Below are 17,312 nucleotides of genomic sequence, written 5' to 3' on the forward strand. Positions count from 1 at the left end.
ACACCTGCAATCCTAACTACTTGGGAGGCTGAGCTCTGAGGAGCACAGTTCCAAGCCAGCATGGACAGAAACATACATGAGACTCACAGCTCCAATTATTCAGCAAAAAGCCAGAAGTGGAGCTTTGGCTCAAGTGGTAGCAGGCCAGCCTTGAGCAAAAAAAGGTAAGGAATAGCTCCCAGACTCTAAATTCAAGTCTTGGTACTACCACCACCACCAACAACAACAACAAAAACACCTTTGGGAGGAGCCAGCACAGCAAAGAAGGCCAGCAGGATCCTGTTCTGAGAGAACAGGGGAAAGAGTAGGTGATGAAAGTCTATTGGACAGTGACTAATGGCCAAGTCGCAGGCAGTTCTGGCTTCTGCCCTCGATGCACCCCTCAGATATGGTGGCAAGAGAGAAGCACCAAGCACCGGTGCCAGGAGAGTTAAGGACTTAAGGCATGGCCCCCACCACACATTGTGGGCACTGTGAAGGAAAAAGCAGAAGCTAAAGATGTTTCTTCAAACAAAAGACCCAATTTCCACGAGGCACTGGGGCCTCCATTCAGGCCTGTTCATGCCCCTTAAAATCTCCCAGATGGTTTCCCTAGCCTCAGGCTGCAAGAAAAGAAAGAAGGGGGAGGGGAATAAAATATAGTGTGTGTGTGTGTGTGTATGTGTGTGGAGGGGGTGCATGGTGGAGTCAGAGCTTGCCCGAGCCCAGTCCTCCCCCACAGGCAGTCACCACGCTGACACAGATGCAAAAAAAAAACCTTCAATTTTATACACTTTGTGGTTCAGAAGCAACATAGGCAAAACAGTGGAACAGTCTGTGCTGGCCCATCCCACCTGAACCCATCTGTCGGCCCTGTTCCCCAAGGGGCTACAGAACCCAGGACCCCTGCCTGGCAGGACCCTACTTAGTTACAGGCCCCTAGGAGGGGGGCAAGCCCTTAGAGGTCAAGGTCAGAGGGAGGAGGACCAGCACCTTATCCCATGGGGCCTGCTGGAACCGTGTGTGTGTGTGTGTGTGTGTGTGTGTGTGTGTGTGTGTAGGGGGACCAACCCATCTCCCCAAGGACAAGGGTGGGGAGCAAGTAAAGCTGAGGAGAGGGCTTCATGAGACAGGACTCTCCCACCTGAGACTGGGGAGATTTTCCTGGACACCCCACAAGGCACTACTGACCCAGACTAAAGGATAGCACGCTCATCTTTGGCCCCCAAACGTCTCCCAATCCGGAATGCCGATTCTACTCCCCACTGTGGTTTTCCAGGGGGAGAAGGAAAGGACCCGGGCTCCCCTCTCTCCGGGTAGAGGTAAGCCATGAACCAGGCCAAGCCTGGCTGGCCAAGAAGGACCCTCTCCCGAGGCGCTGGGCTCCTGGGGTCCTGTGGGCCGGGCGCGCCCACCACCACCACCTCCCCTCATGGTTTGCACTGGCTGCCACAAGGAATAAATAAATAAATACCTCCCTGCCCGCCCCCCCTGGTCCCTACAGCTGGCTCTCCTCCTCCTCCAGGGAGCGATTGAGTCCGGGGATGAACTTGAGCAGCCGCCGGCGGAAGCTGCGGTACTTGGTCTTGCGCAGGCCGGGACCGCACAGGGCCTGTTCGCGGGCCTCAGTCCAGAGCGCGCCCGGCGCGCCCCCGCCGCCGCCCGGGCCCGCGCACCGCACGCTGGCGCTGCGGCTCAGCGCGGCGCGCGGCCCCGGCCCCAGCCCAGAGGCCGCCCGGGCCTCCGCGGAGCCCAGGCCCGGGGCGCGCGCGGGCGGCGGCGGGGGGCGGCGTGGCAGGCGGGTCGGCACCCCGGAAGAAGCAGGTGTGGTAGACGGCGGCGTCCTCGGGGTCCCCCCGGGTCCGCCGGGCACCCCCGCGGGGACCCCCTCCGGGGGCGGCGAGCAGCGGCCCGAAGGGCAGCGAGCCCGGCAGCAGGCCGGCGCCGTAGAGGCAGGAGCGCACGGACTCCAGCGTGTCGTAGATGCTCGGGTCCTTCACCACCAGCCCTGCCGGGGCACAAGACACCGGGGAGGGCCTTGAGCGAGGGGCCGGGGCTAGGGCCCTAGTGGGAGAGCCACTGGCGGGCCTGCGAACCACAGCCCTGGTCCTGGGAGGCCCAACTCCAAACCCCAACCTCTCTCATCTGAGTGTGCCGGTGGCTACTCGGAAGACCCTGAGGATTAAGGTTCAAAGCCAGCCCAGGCAGGAAAAGTCCACAAGACTCATACCTCCAATTAGCCATTTAAATTAAAAAAAAAAAAAAAAGATTGGACATTGTCTAAAAAAAAAAGGTACTCATCTGATTTATATAATGTAACATCACCTTTATAATATATATATATATATATATATATTTTTTTTTTTTTTTTGGCCAGTCCTGGGCCTTGGACTCAGGGCCTGAGCACTGTCCCTGGCTTCTTCCCGCTCAAGGCTAGCACTCTGCCTCTTGAACCACAGCGCCGCTTCTGGCCGTTTTCTGTATATGTGGTGCTGGGGAATCGAACCTAGGGCCTCATGTATCCGAGGCAGGCACTCTTGCCACTAGGCTATATCCCCAGCCCCTAATAATTTTTTTTTAATTAGAGAAAAAATGCTAGCAGTGGAGCTGGAGCTCAAGTGGTAGGGAGTTAACCACAAACAAATACAGCCCTGAGTTCAAGTCCCACAACTGGGGCACACACAATCAACTGAATTATAAACTCAGTCCCCTCCTCTCCTGGTGTTGAGGCTTGAACTCAGGACCTGAGCGCTTTTAGCTTTTTCACTCAAGGCAAGCATTCTACCATTTCAGCCACAGCTCCACTTCTAGCCTTTTTGGTAGTTAACTGGAGATGAGAGTCTCACGAACTTTCCTTCCTGAGCTGACTTTGAATCATGATCCTCTGGTCTCAGCCTTCTGGGTAAAAGCTAGGATAATGGGCCTGAGCCACTGTGCCTGGTTTATGAACTCGAATCTTTCCGAGGACCACTTAGGACAGAAGAGCCAGCAATGGGATTGAGAAGCTCTGTGCTGCTGGAAAATGGAGGCAATACAAGGCCACATTTTGCTCCAGAGGGTGACTGTGAGAACAAGGATGGTACAGCAGCCCAGGCCTGTGTGATGCCCAAAGTAGTAGTTCCAGCAGAGGGAGCAGAAGTCCAGTAGCCAGCAGGGACCGCACTCAGACTGGGTGTCCACAGGGAGCAGGCAGCCTCTCCCACCCCCAATCCACTCACCATGCACCAGCCGCTGCTCCTGCACCATCAGGGACCTGTACTCTCCCCACTTCTCGTACAGCGTTTGCTGCAAGACACACACCCCAGCCCAGCGTCAGGGGGACTTGCTTAACCAGGGAGCCCTAAGAGGGCAGGAGGGTGGCTGGGAGCTGGGCATTCATACACTGCCCCTTACCTTCAGGTACTGTAGGCGGGCCTCTAGCTCTGCCTTCCGGATTGAGGTCCCGTATAGAGTTTCCAGTCTGAAGAAATGAGGGAGCAAAGGGGGAGTGAGCCCAGGGGCTGAGGAAAAACATGAATGTGTCTAAGCTCAGGAACCCTCGGGCATCATGGCTCCTCGTCATACCTCAGAACGTTGCCAGAAGCCTTGATGATGTCAACAATCTCCCGGTGCCGGATGCCTTCCACATTCAGCCCATTGACACTGGCAATGGTGTCCCCTGCCCAGCAGAGAGGAGGTCAGCATCAGTGCCACAGGGCATGAGGAAGAATTCAGGCCCCTGTGCTGGCCAGGAAGGGGCAGTAACTTCAAGGAACATGTATGTGTGTGCGTGCGCATGTGTGCACACGTGTGCCAGTCCTGGGGCTTGAACTCAGGGCCAAGGTGCTATCCCTGAGCTTCTTCTGTTCAAGGCTAGTATTCTACCACTTGCATTACAGATGCACTCACAACTTTTTCAGTAGTTTATTAGAGATAAGAGTCTCACAGACTTTCCTGTCTGGGCTGACTTTGAACCACGATCCTCAAATCTCAAACTCCTGAGTAGCTAGAATTACAGGTGTGAGTCACCAGCACCTTGCCTTCAAGGAATACTCTTGCCCTTCCCTCATTCCCTCCCTCATACAAAGTTGTAAGGAGACCTTCTGGACATCTCTTTTACCCTAACTAATGGTGGCACATGCTACAACAACCCACAGAGGTACAGGCCTGTAAGCTCAACTGTTTGGGAAGCTGAGACAGGAGAATTCAGAGTTCGAAGCCAGCCTTGGTAACTTAGCAAAACTCTGTCTTAAAATAATAGGGCTCAGGGCTGGGAATATGGCCTAGTGGCAAGAGAGCTTGCCTCATATACATGAAGCCCTGGGTTCGATTCTCCAGCACCACATATATAGAAAAAGGCCAGAAGTGGTGCTGTGGCTCAAGTGGCAGAGTGGCCTTGAGCTAAAGAAGCCAGGGACAGTGCTCAGGCCCTGAATTCAAGGCCCAGGACTGGCAAAAATAAATAAATAAAATAAAATAAAATATATACTAGGGCTCAGAGTTCTTGCTTAGCATATGCAAGGCCCTGGGTTCAATCCTTAACTCACAAAGAAAAAAAACCAACACTAGTCGGGGCTGGAAATATGGCCTAGTGGCAAGAGCGCTTGCCTTATACTTGAAGCCCTGGGTTCGATTCCTCAGCACCACATATATGGGAAACGGCCAGAAGTGGCATTGTGGCTCAAGTGGCAGAGTGCTAGCCTTAAGCAAAAGGAAGCCAGGGATAGTGCTCAGGCCCTGAGTCCAAGCACCAGGGCTGGCAAAAAAAAAAAAAACAAAAAACACTAGTCATTTTCTCCCTGCCTACAGTGTCCAATGGTTTGTCTCTGCCTAGGGACCAGGTACACTAGGATGCATTAAGCACTCACATATTCACAACCTCAGGTAGGTCTTTCCCCAAAGGCTGAGCCCTCCTAGGCCCCTGGTTTTCTCTGAGAATTTCTGTGTAGCTCATACCCAAGGGAGTCAAGTGCCAGTGGGTCACATCTGTAATCCTAGCTACTAGGGAGGCTGAGATCTGAGGATCAAAGCTCAAAGCCATCTGGGGCAGACAATTCTGTAAGACTCTTATTTCCTGAATAGCTAGGACTGTAGACGTAAGCCACTGGCTCACTTCCTTCTTAGGAGGATCTAACTTAGGTGTCCCAGCTTGAGCTGCGTTGGGGCAGGGTAGACCTTCCCAGCTCATATCAAGTACAGTGGAATGCTTCTCCTGCTCCAGCCCTAGCTACAGCCCATGCTGAGTTGCAACTGTCAGGAGGAGGCAGATCAACAGCACAGCAGTAATATCACCATTTACTAGACTCTGGCTCTGTGCCCATGGATACCCTCACCCCCCTCCACCATGCTGTGCTGTAATGATGTGTCGTTACCCCCATTTGTAGATAGGACTGTGCAAGATCACAGTTCCATAGATCTAAAGCCCAGACTCTCATCGATTCACTCCCCGGCCTTCGCAGAGTAGAAGGGTGGATTTCAGGAGTAATTTCTCACACTTTAAACTCATACCCTGCCCCCTTGTGCCCTGTTTCCTGGGCTCAGGCCCCACCTGGTGTGAGTCCAGCCAGCTGGGCAGGGCTGGATTCATGAACTCGGCAGACAAAGGTTACCATCTCCACACGCTGTTCCTCTCGGTGGTGAAGGCCGTACGTCTGTAACAAACAAGGGGACCCTCAGGCTGAGGACAGGTAGGTCCACCTGTCCCTCAGGATGGCCTCCTGACCCCTGACCCCTCCATGCCCCATTTTTCCCACCTGGATCTCAAAGCCAAAAGTCTGGTTATCCTCCTTCTCCAAAGTCAGCACCTTCCTGCAGGAGACACAGGAGTCAAGACTACTAGAAGTCTGAAGCAGGGCAGAGTCAGGTGGTGCACACCACAATCCAAGCCCACAGGAGGCTGAGGCAGGAAGGTGGGGCGTTCCTGGTCAGCCCGAGCTACGTACGTACATAGACAGTTCTAGACTAGACTGAGCTATGTAATGACATCCTGTCTCAAAGACCAAACCAAACCAAAGCCATTCAAAACAAAACAAACATAAAAAGTAGGAGCATAGCAATTCCATAGTTTGGTCCCCAAGGATGTGGAAGTCTAGCTTAGAACATGCCAGAAAGACCCACAGTTTCCAGTGACAAGTCACTCACAGATTTTTGGAATGTCTTTCCAGACTCAACTGAAATTGGCCTCAAGGAACTACACATAGAATAAATCTGTCTCTTTTTCTTTTTTTTTTTTTTCAGGGGGAAAGAGGGGAGCTATATAGCATCAGAGATGGCTGGCCCCAGAGTGGGGCAGGCTAGTGGCCCCCCAGCCTTCTACTGAGCTCTAGGCCACACTTTCTGATGAGTTAAGGTCCCCAATTCAGCCCCAGCCAGGAGCCTCCTGGCTCCACGGCTCAGGAGAAAGGACGGCCCCACCCCCAGAGGCCAGTCACGAGGGCTCAGCACAAAACCACAGCTGCTCCTCCCAGCTGTGGTGGGGCCAGCCCACCAGATGTGAGGACTGGGGGAGGGGAGCAAGAGGCCGCCCCTTCCCGCAGGGAGGGCCTGCCTGCTGGACACAATGGTCTGGAGCTGCTCCAGATCCTCGCCTGTTGGGGGAGCCCAGAGTTTCCTCTGCCCACCCCACCCCCTTCCTTCCCGCCAGCCAGAGGCAGCGTCAAAGCCCTGTTGGAAGGCCCCTTGGCGTCTAGCAGCCTCCAGCCTGACCCACATGCCCCCACCCTCTTGCACTGACCTCCCACCTCCCATCTGAGGGCTTTCCCTCTGTGTGTCCTGGGGCAGACCTGGAAGTTCCATGTCTATCCCTATATTCTCTGGGTTTCTGGAAGGGACAGCCAACGGTTATTGCAAAGGACCAGATGGTAAATATTTTAAGCTTTCTTTGTGGGCCTCATAGGGCCTCTGTCATACATGGCTCTTTGTTTTTCTTTTTACAACCCTTGAAAAATATAGAAATGAATCTAAACAACTGTTAGCTGAGTCTGGCCAACAGGCCATGCTTTGCTGATTCCTTTCAGGAGAAATCGGGACTGAATCACCGAGGGGACATATGCAGAGAATCTGTGGGCTCCCAGGTCCTGGGTAAGTCCTACTTCTGACTACCTCTGGTCCTTCGTGGACTGCCACAGAATAATAAGGTTCTAGGCTCAGAGCTGGTCAGATTCAAGTCGCTGGTCTTAGTGTGGCCCTAGCTTGCTGGCCTGGGCAGGCTCCCAGGGAAGCCCCACAGGCCAGGCCTAGGGCAATCCCACAGCTGTCAGCTATTGCCCTCACTCTCCACCCATTGCAGATCGCAGATCCCCATCTCTCCAGGGAGGGGATAACTGACAGGACTGGGGGTGGCTGAGGACTACCTCATGACTCAAAAGTCCCCACCTCCTTTCTCTGCCACCCCTGCACACAGTGTGCACCCCCACCTGCCCCTCATTCCCAGTTGGGGAGCTGTGGGAAAGGGTGGAGGAATGACACCCTGGGCTGGGTTAAATGCTGTGTTGTGTGTGTGGAACACCCCCCTCCCCACCCCAGCACTTCATCTTTTGGACCACCAGAGGCTGGGATGGGGGTGACTCACCGCTGCTGCTCAGGACTCTGACTGAGGTTCTTCCAGCGGAATCCTGAGCCCTGGGCAGGAAGACAGTCAAGGGAGACAGGTGAGAGGGGGCTGGCCTTGAGCAGAAGCTGGGAGCCCCACTCTTAAGAGGTCCTTCACCTGCCTCCAGCTCTGGACACAGCACTCCATGTCCCAACTGGCGGCCCTTTCCCTGCTCCACACCTGTTTTGGAGCTGATACATCTTGGTTGACTGTAATTATTACTATTCCCTCCAGGCTTTACCCCTGGCTCCTGGGACCTTGGGGACACAGCTGTCTTCCTGTGTTCCAGATGACCCCTCAAGGTTTACCTTAGATGGTTCATGACCCTCTAAGTCCTGGCTAGTAGGGATCATTACTCTAAAATGGTCTTCACTCCACCCCTAAGGGAACCATGTCTGAAGGGGCTTGGACCTTCCAGACCCTAAAAGCCGAGGCTTGGGCTCTTCCCCAGTGAGATCCAAAAAGGGGTAGGGAGCCCATAGGCTTCTCTATCAAGGAACTCCAAGGAGCCCCTGCCAGTTCAGTCTCCATCTAATGACCAAGCCAGGGACTTGGGAGAGCTCAGTCAGGCCCAGGCCTGGAGAGATGGCAGTCAAAGCCCAGAATGTGGCAGAGGAAGGGACAGAGGTGCCAAGTCTGCTTCAGAACAGTTGCCCATCCTTGCTGCAGGTAGCCAACTATCTTCAGCCACTCCTGGGTCTCTCAAATTACCATGTATTTTCTGAGACAAAAAAATAATCTTAAGAGGCCAAACTTGTGTCACTATACTTAAGCAATGACATCGGGGGTTCTTTTTGGGAGAAGGGGTGACAAAGCTGAAGAACTTTGCCTTTTCTGGACCCCGAATAAGTGCAAAGTGATGTCTTTTTTTTTTTTTTTGCGAAAATTTTGGTTTTTGAAGAAAGCCCCATCCAGGACCAGCTTTCTCCAAGGTTCCAAACACCAAAACTGCCCGAGGTCTTCCAGCTCAGCGCTCCAGTTAACACACCCTCCAAACGGCCCCAAGACAAGAAAGAGGTGGGGGCTCTCTTTTTCCAGAACCAAAGATTAGCTTGGGGCTATGTGTGCATTTCCTAAAAGGGCCAAGAAGGAAGGACTAGGCAGCCACAGAGCGACCCCTTTGTCTTTCAAATGATTTTCATAAAATGCAAATTCTCAACAAACTGCTCATTGTGTGTGTGTGGGGGGGGGGGTTGAAGAAGGGGTGGGGATGCTGCCTGGAGAAAGGCCACCAGTTTTCTCTCCTTAACCTGGGAGTCTCGGGTCTCGGAGCCCAGAGCGCTCCGGTCCTTGAGGCCAGAGGAAGAGCCCCAAGGAGGGGGAGACGCAGCAGCCGGGTGCGGCCCGCATCCTTCCTGCCCCTAGAGCGCCCCGCGACGCCTCCCACCGCGTCCGGTCCAGGCTGAGGTCCACCGAGCGGTGCCCTCGCAGCCACCCCGCGCCCCGGTGGTGGGGCAAGGCAGTAGGCCCCGAGTTCGAGAATCCGAGCGCCCCTCCGGAAGGGTGTGCTCTCTCCCAACACGTACTTCTTCTAGCCAGAGGCGGCACGCGGCGCGGCCACCCAGCCCAGTGTCTCTTTCACTTGGGGCTCCGGGCACCCTAACTCGTCTAGGAAGTGCAGAGGAGGGAACCCCCATCCCAGCCCTCCCGGCCCCAACTACAGAAAAACTTGGTGTGGGGGGGGGGGGTGTCCCGGGAGCTTCAGGACACTTGGCCCTGGAGGGGCAGGGCAGGGTACGTGTAGGGGAAAGACGGGCGTGGGGAGCAATCAGCCAGATGGGGAGGGTCGGAGAAAGGGGGTGTTGGGACCGAGTCAGGGAAGAAGAAGAGAGAAAGGGGCTGGGGCGGCGAGGGCGGAGAGTGGACTTGAGAGGTTGGGGGCGGCAGGGAGGTGGAGGGGGGGCATCGCCTTTAGAGTCGTGGGGCCCCGACGGGGTCGTTCTGCGCCTTCTTGGAGAGGGCCGAGGGAAGTCGATTCGGGTCAGAGGGCTGGACAATGTGGGACAACCAGCGGACCCCGAGGAGAGGGTCCTGTGTGGCGGGGTGGGGGTGGGGGTCAATCGGGCGCTGGTGGGGTTGAGCAGGTCTTGAACCAGGGACCCAGAGTGCGCAGACTCTGGGCGCAGAAGGACGCACCTTTCGACGGGGCAGGGTGCCCCCGGACACGGCGAGCGCGCGGTACAGCTCGGCGGGGTGGTAGTCCTCCAGCGCCGCGTACAGCTCATCGCCGGAGGGACCGGGGGTGGCCGCCGCAGCCGGAGAACCCGAGGCCGGGATCGGGGTGGGAGCCGCTTCGGAGTCCGGAGCCCGGCCCGCTGCGTCCGGGGCGGCCGCCGCCTCCTCCTTCTGCTGCAGCTTCCTGAGCCGGCGGAGGGTCATGGCTCCGGGGCCCGGCGCCCCTCCAAGGCGGCGCTGGAGGCAGCTGGGAGGGATGCCAGCCGAGCGGGCCGCGTGTCGCCTCCCTTTATAGGCTCCGGAGCCGCGTGGGGCGGCAGCCCGCGGTGGCCTCGCCCGCGGAGCGCACGCTCCGCCCCCGGGCGCGCAGGCTCCGCCCCCGGGGGGGCCGCTGCCTCGGAGCCCCGCCTACGACGCGCGGAGACATGCCAGCCTAGGGAAAAACTCCAGCGCACCGAGGAACCCCAAGGTGGAAACCTAGCAGCAGGGCAGGGCTGAGCAGGGCGGGGGGATGGGAGACCGGTTATTTGAGGGAGGGGCCGGGGTCTGTGTGATAACTGGGGAGGATCTGTGGAGGAAGGGCCTTTGCACGAAGTTTGAAATTTGGGAATGGATGGATTTAGCAATTCATGTACAAAGGGGCACATAAGGGATCACAGAGAGAAAGCTTAGGAGCCCCTAGAAGATTCGAGATCTAAAATCTCCAGCAGGAGACCTTAGGCCAGTGGAGAGAAATCAAGGGGCTGTGTAGGGGAAGGAGGAGAGTGGAGACACCCCTGAAGTGACTGGGCAGAAGCCCAACAGGGCATGAGAAGGCCAGAATTTCTCCTCTACACCAATGTCCCAGAATTGCTGAAAGAGGCTGCCTACCCCATCCAGGAGAATGGGAGAAGGTGGAAAGCTGAAAGCAGGAAGAGGATTCTGGCAGGAGCTCTCTCCTTCGGGATGGAGTAGTCCCTGCAAGATAAACTTACGGGCTGCGATGCTGGACTTCAGGCCCCCTTTTCCCAGATTCCTTACAGTGGGATTGATTCATGGGGTTGGGGATGTGCCCAAGCAGAGTGCTCAGAACTGATGAGCCATCCTCAGACCCTGTCTTAGGGACCATTCCTCAGACTCTTGGTTACCGAGGCTGCCAGGCTGTAGGAGAGGCTGGGATGACCCAGCTCAAGTCTGTCGTCAATGGTGCCCGAATAAGAAGTGAGAGGAGGAAGTGGAAGGCCGTGTGTGTGTGTGTGTGTGTGTGTGTGTGTGTGTGTACTCACCCAGGACGTCAGCACAAGCCTGGGCTTCACTACACCAAGGCCTGGACTGCACTGTCCCTGCCTCTTTTCTCTTCTCTTTTCAGATCTGTATGTCAAGGTGCGGGGGGAGGGAGAGGGAGAGAGAGAGAATGTGTGTGTGTGCGTGCACGAGGGTATCATGTATGTATGTGTGCACTGGTACTGGGATTGAACTCAGGGCCTCTCACTCCTGTTTGGCTTTTTCTGCTCAGGGCTGGCACTCTACTCTTTGAGCCACATGTCCACTTTTGGCTTTTTGGTGGTTAGCTGGATAAGCGTTTTACAGACTTTTCTACCTGGGCTGGCTTCAAACTATGATCCTCAGATCTCAGCTTCCTGAGTAGCTAGGGATACAGGTGTGAGCCACCATTGTCCAGCCCTACTCAGTTTTTCACTCTGCCTCTGAGCCCTTCTCTGCACCACCTGGAGCCCACTAGGTGCTAGGGTTAGGAGTAGCCTTTGGTCTGACAGGGAGTGACATCTCTGTGTGCTTTGTATAAGGAGTTTAAAGGGGCAGACTCCACACCCACCTGGGGAGGCCAGGCGAGGCTGTCTGTCTCAATTCACCAGTCTGGCTCAGTCTCACAGACTGTCTCCTGCCCACGTACACCCCCACACCTCTGGGCCCCCGGCCCCACTGAGGTATGGGTAGGTGGGAGTGTTCCTCCAGCCCTCAGTAATTGCACAAGTCCAGATGGCAGGATGCTTGTGGGGTGGGAGGCAGGGGAAGCTTGGGCACTGTGGGAGCTAAGAGCTCCCTCCCTCCAGGCCTTCCTGTCCCACCTCCTCCTTGGAGCACCAAGTGGCCATCAGCTGAGTGGCGGAGAGGGTGTCGGTGGGGAAACATGGGACTCTATTGTGAGCATTAGCACAGATGGACCCCTGGACCGTCTGTTGCCTCTTCCTGACAGGCTGGCGTGTGTGGTGGTGGGGAAGGGGAGGGGTGGCCAAGGCAGAAGAGCAGTCATTTCTTTTGTATTCATTCCAGTGCTCATCCTTGAAGGATCCCCACAGTGTTCTTAGCCCAACCTCTTCTGTGAAGGATCCGCTGGGTCATCTCCTTGCCTGAGACCTGGCCAAGTGGCTGCATTTGTGTCTAACAAGTCTGACTGACAGTCCTCCCTCAGGTCACTATGGAGGCAGCATCTCTCTCTTCCCTGCTCACTCCCTTCTTAGTTGATGCAGACCAGCAGGCCTCCCTGCCTCTAAGTGATAGAACACCAGGAGAAATGAAGTTCACAACTCAGTTTCCTCCTCCACAGGGCAGAAAAGTACCAGAGATGCCAGAGTAAGGAGGCATTGTCTCCTGTCTTTTTGTGTTGTTTCCTCAAGTCCTGGGGTTTTAGAGCCAGAGGGCTTATACTCCCCCCAAAACAGCTGTGGCATAAGGGCTGAAGTCACAGGGGTGAAGGAGGGAAGGACTCTGGCAGAACAGGCTGGGGAGCCCAGGAGTCCTGACTCACTCACACCACCAATTCAGTCCCTGAAGGTGTGTTTGCTCTAGGGAGGGATGGGGGGTGTCCAGGATGCCACACTATAGAATGGCAATGCCCTCTGCTGGCCATGATTTTGATGGTGGGAAAAAAAACTTCAAACCAAACCTAAAGGTTGGCTGGTGGGTGCCACCTGGACCTGTAGCCATGATTAAGGACTGGTGGGACACAGTCCTTGTGGCTCCCAGGAGGATCTGTGCAGTCACAGTTCTGGAATCCCCCACTTGTTAGGGAGGAAGCTGTTTCTGTGCCCAGGACTCTGCTTCGGCCCTGCAGCAGGGGAAAGCCAGCAGGGGCAAGGGAGGCAGCCACTGGCCTTCACAGGAACAGGGCTCAGGAGTCCCTGCCCTCCCACGCTCTCCCCGCCCCTTCCCAAGCCCCAGTCTTTGCTCCAGCATCTGTTTTTCTCATCCAATCTGCTGCAGCCCTTTCCAGCCTAGGGTGGGGAGCTTTCTGCAGGCTGTCTGTAACTTCATGTACCAGCCCACTCCCCCTCCACGCCTCCTTGCAAATCCCCCATGGTCCGGACTCCTGAGACATCTGTCCTCCATCTGTGCATGATTCTCAAGCAGGTTTCTCTCTTTTGGAGTGAGCTTGAAGGTTTCTTTTCCTTTGGTTCCAGCTGTCCTGGCAACCGGCGTTCAGGATGTGGGTGGGGGGAGGGGTGGCCTGGGTAGGGACTTCAGGTAGTAGGGGAGGGGTGAATTGCAAGGTCAGGTACTAGCCCTTCTATTCTGGAAAAGCCTGTGCCCAGGCACCTACTAGTCAACAACCTTTGTGGGGGAAATGAGGAGAGCTGATTCTTGCCCTCCATGGACCAGCTTTAATTCTGGGATAGCATCAGGAGGTTGAATCACCTAAGCCCAGAGCTGTACAAGTTTAGGCCTCTGGAGTCTCATTCTGTCTCAGGCTTCTAGCATAGAGCTAGAGGCTCCAGAACTGGCAAGGTCAAAGAGCTTGCTGGAGCTCCTCTCTGGGTGTTGATGCCACAGAAGGAGGCCTGGGGCTTAGCTGGTTCTCTGGTTTGTTAAGGAATGAGGGGCTGGGCCCCCCGTTGGTTGACATCACCTCTTATGGGAGGCATGGACAACTGGTGGGCAGCTGGCTGAGCAGGGAGTGATGGTTTTTCTGAATGGCTCCTGTTGCCCAACAATTCCCATGATGTGTTGGTGCTGGCACTCTGCTAGGGGAGTGTGTCAACCCACAGGATTGATCCAGCATGGCACCAATGATCCTTGTACTCCACTGGGAGTAGAAAGCAGGTGGACATAGCAGTTTGTGTCAGATGTGGGTATCTCTTGCCCAGAGGCTAGGGACCATCTTGCCTATCAGATGGGGGTTGAAGGAGTGTGTCTCTAGCTAGAACAAGTTCACACATTGAGTTGGTGTGAGGAAGGAAGGCAAACTCTAGTTTCCATCACATCATTTCCAAAGAAATGGAGTATATATGATTTTTACCCCTTAATTTCAGTGCAGGTACTCAAGACAGAAAATGACAGCTCTGAGGGCCTCTACATGCCCAGAGTGCTTCCCTTTGGCAAGCATACTGCTCAAGTTGCTTAATCCCTCCCTGTTTTCCTCTCCAAGACCAGCATTGCACATCACCTTCCCAGGCTGCAGACATAAGACTACCAGGCTGACACTGTCCTATTCATGCCAGACTGGAGTTGGCTCTTGCTTCCCACCACGGTTCCCATCTGGCCATTCCCCACCTGAGGGCTCTGCCATCCAGGACAGCACCCCCGGGAGGCAGGCACCAGAGACAACATGACTTCATCATTTGCCTGTGCAAAATACTCTGCTATGTTCTCAATACTGATGGCCTCCAACATTCTATGTTGGAACTCAATACTTAATCATATTAAAGAGATGGGGCCCTTGGGGGGGGGGGATTAGGTCAGAAAGGGTCTGTTCTTATGAATGGAGTTAGTGCTCTCCTAAAGGAGGTTATGGGGGCTGGCTTCCCCCTCCTGCCAGGTGAGGGCTAATAAGTCACGATTGTGACGAACAGGCCTTCTGACACGTGGAATCTGCTGGTGCTTTGAATGTGGATTTCTCAGCCTCCAAGAACAGTGAACAATATAAATTTATGTTCATAAATTATCCAGTCTAATGTGTCCACCCACACACACCCTGGGGATGGAACTCAGGGCTTCTCACATACGGGCAAGTACTCTATCACTGAGCTATACCCCAAGCCCGAAGGTTTTTTTTGCCAGTCGGGGGGCTTGAACTCAGGGCCTGAGCACTGTCTCTGAGCTTCCTTTTGCTCAAGGCTAGCATTCTACCACTTGAGCCACAGCGACACTTTCGGCTTTTTCTGTATATGTGGTGCTGAGGAATGGAACCCCAGGCTTCATGTATGCTAGGCAAGCACTCTACCACTAGACCACATTTCCAGCCCCTCGAAGGTTTTTGTTTTGTTTGATTCATTCATTCATTCATTCATTTATTTATTGCCAGGCCTGGGCTTGGACTCAGGGCTTGAGCACTGTCCCTGGCTTCTTTTTGCTCAAGGCTAGCACTCTGCCACTTGAGCCACAGCACCACTTCTGGCCATTTTCTATATATGTGGTGCTGAGGAATCGAACCTAGGGCTTCATGTATATGAGGCGAGCACTCTTGCTACTAGGCCATATTCCCAGCCCATCTCGAAGGTTTTAATAATCAAATTATTATAAATTTGTATGTTGGTACTGGGGCTTAAACTCTAGACCTCTTGCTTTTGCTTGCCTTTTTCCATTCAAGGCTGGCATTTTGCCATGTGAGCCACATCTCCACTTGTTTTTTTTTTGCTGGTTAGAGATAACAGTCTCATGGGCATTCCTGCACAGACTGGCTTTGAATCACAATCCTCAGGTCTCTATGTAAGCTTTCTCTCGTTGAAACAAGGACTTAAGATAATCATGTTCAAAAGGAAGAAAGTTAATTTGGGTTGACAGTTTGGAGGTTTTAGCTCATGACTGATGTGCACCATTGCTTTGGGCCTGTGAGAAGCAGCACATGGTGGTGAGCATATGCAACCGCACAAGGGAAGCAAAAGAAGACTGAGGGGCTGGGGATATGGCCTAGTGGCAAGAGAGCTTGCCTCGTATACATGAGGCCCTGGGTTCAATTCCCCAGCACCACATATACAGAAAACGGCCAGAAGTGGCGCTGTGGCTCAAGTGGCAGAGTGCTAGCCTTGAGCAAAAGGAAGCCAGGGACAGTGCTCAGGCCCTGAGTTCAAGGCCCAGGACTGGCCAAAAAAAAAAAAAAAAAAAAAAAAAAAGAAGATTGGGTATTCCTATCTTTGTTTCCATCATTTCTTAGTTTTTGGTGCCAATACTGGTGTGTGTGTGTGTGTGTGTGTGTGTGTGTGTGTGTGTGTGTGTGTATTCTGGTCCTGAGGCACTAATCCTTAGCTTTTTCACTGAAGGCTAATGTTCCACCACTTAAGCTATGTGTGGCTCAATCCAGTCTTACTCTCCCATGGTTTCTCTTGGCTTTGCCTGATCACCTTCCTGCTTCAGAGCAGGTGGGTACCTTGGGAGGATTACAAAGTGAAGAAGGGACCACACAGTGCCTCTGTGGGCATTTCCCCACTGACCTATAAGAACTTCCTCTAAGCTCTACTGCTAAATTCCATCACACCCCAGTAACACCAAGGGTTCAGTGCCATGCCTTCAACATACTGACCTTTGGGGACCATACCCAACACCCTCTTTAATGTGGAGAGGGTTTTATTGAATTAACCCATGAGTCTGAGTCTGCCCTGACTCCTGACTGATTACTTCAGTCCTTCCCTGCGTCACTAGCCTGCTGGCCTACCTTGTGCATCTGGATTTGCTAGCCCTCCCCACCAGTTGTGAATTTCTTCATCTCCCTACAATGTCTATAGTTAGGTGTTTATATCCCATTAATTGTTTCTCTGGCAAACCCTACTACCTCAGTTCCTAGGTTTGATCCAAACCTTTGCTCCCCTCCCCAAGTTCCCTAGTCATTTTAGCTCTGCTACTCCTAATTTTGTTTTGGTTGTGTTTAGAAAGTGTTTTCGGGACTGTATCTGAACATATACGGTCTGAGTGTCAGAAATTTAGGATGTAAGAAACAAAATCACAAGCAATACACCATTCAAATGAATTCAGTCTCCTATGCCATGGGCTTACCACAGTGAGATACAATAACTGCCAAGAGCACAGGAAGAGGTACTGAAGGGCTGCTGTTCCGATTTTCATACTAGCAAGGTTGAACTTGCAAACCACACCTAGAGAATTTTAGGCCCATGTCTATCTAATCAGGATCTAATAACTGTCAAGCTGAAACAAAGGACAGGTCTACAGTGACATTTAACAGGGTAAAAATACAAGGTCCTAGCTGGGCACTGGTGGCTCAAGCCTTAATCCTAGCTACTCAGCAGGCTGAGATTTGGGGATAATGATTGGAAGCCAGCCAGGGAGGAAGGCCCATGAGATATTGCCAGTTAGCCACCCCCCACTCCCCAAAAGAAAAGCTAGAAGTGGAGTTGTGGCAAGTGGTAGAGCACTAGCTTAGAGATGGTGCCCAGGCCCCGAGTTCAAACCCCAGCTCCAGCACCAAAAATAAAATATACGAGGTCCTGCATTAAGAGGTTAAAATATCAACTGCCACATACACAACTGAGAGAAAAAGGTAGCTGGATTTTACTCAACCCAAGAGGGCTGGGAATATGGCCTAGTGGCAAGAGTGCTTGCCCTGGGTTCGATTCCCCAGCACCACATATATATAGAAAAGGCCAGAAGTGGCGCTGTGGTTCAAGTGGCAGAGTGCTAGCCTTGAGCAAAAAGAAGCCAG

The 17,312-nt window shown here is 53.9% G+C and overlaps 1 protein-coding gene across 1 annotated transcript; it reads right to left on the reverse strand.

Annotated features, from left to right (window-relative positions):
• Positions 1 to 747: 747 nt before the first annotated feature.
• Tamalin (trafficking regulator and scaffold protein tamalin) lies at positions 748 to 10,016 on the reverse strand. Its single transcript, XM_048364128.1, is given in 9 exon segments — positions 748 to 1,765; positions 1,767 to 1,987; positions 3,198 to 3,264; positions 3,373 to 3,439; positions 3,544 to 3,637; positions 5,507 to 5,609; positions 5,712 to 5,766; positions 7,529 to 7,578; positions 9,686 to 10,016. Coding segments are annotated over 9 exon segments (1,188 nt in total). The 5' UTR covers positions 9,929 to 10,016; the 3' UTR covers positions 748 to 1,477.
• Positions 10,017 to 17,312: the final 7,296 nt, after the last annotated feature.

This window comes from Perognathus longimembris, chromosome 1 (genome assembly GCF_023159225.1).
Source record: "Perognathus longimembris pacificus isolate PPM17 chromosome 1, ASM2315922v1, whole genome shotgun sequence".
In the NCBI taxonomy this organism is placed as follows: Eukaryota; Metazoa; Chordata; class Mammalia; order Rodentia; family Heteromyidae; genus Perognathus; species Perognathus longimembris.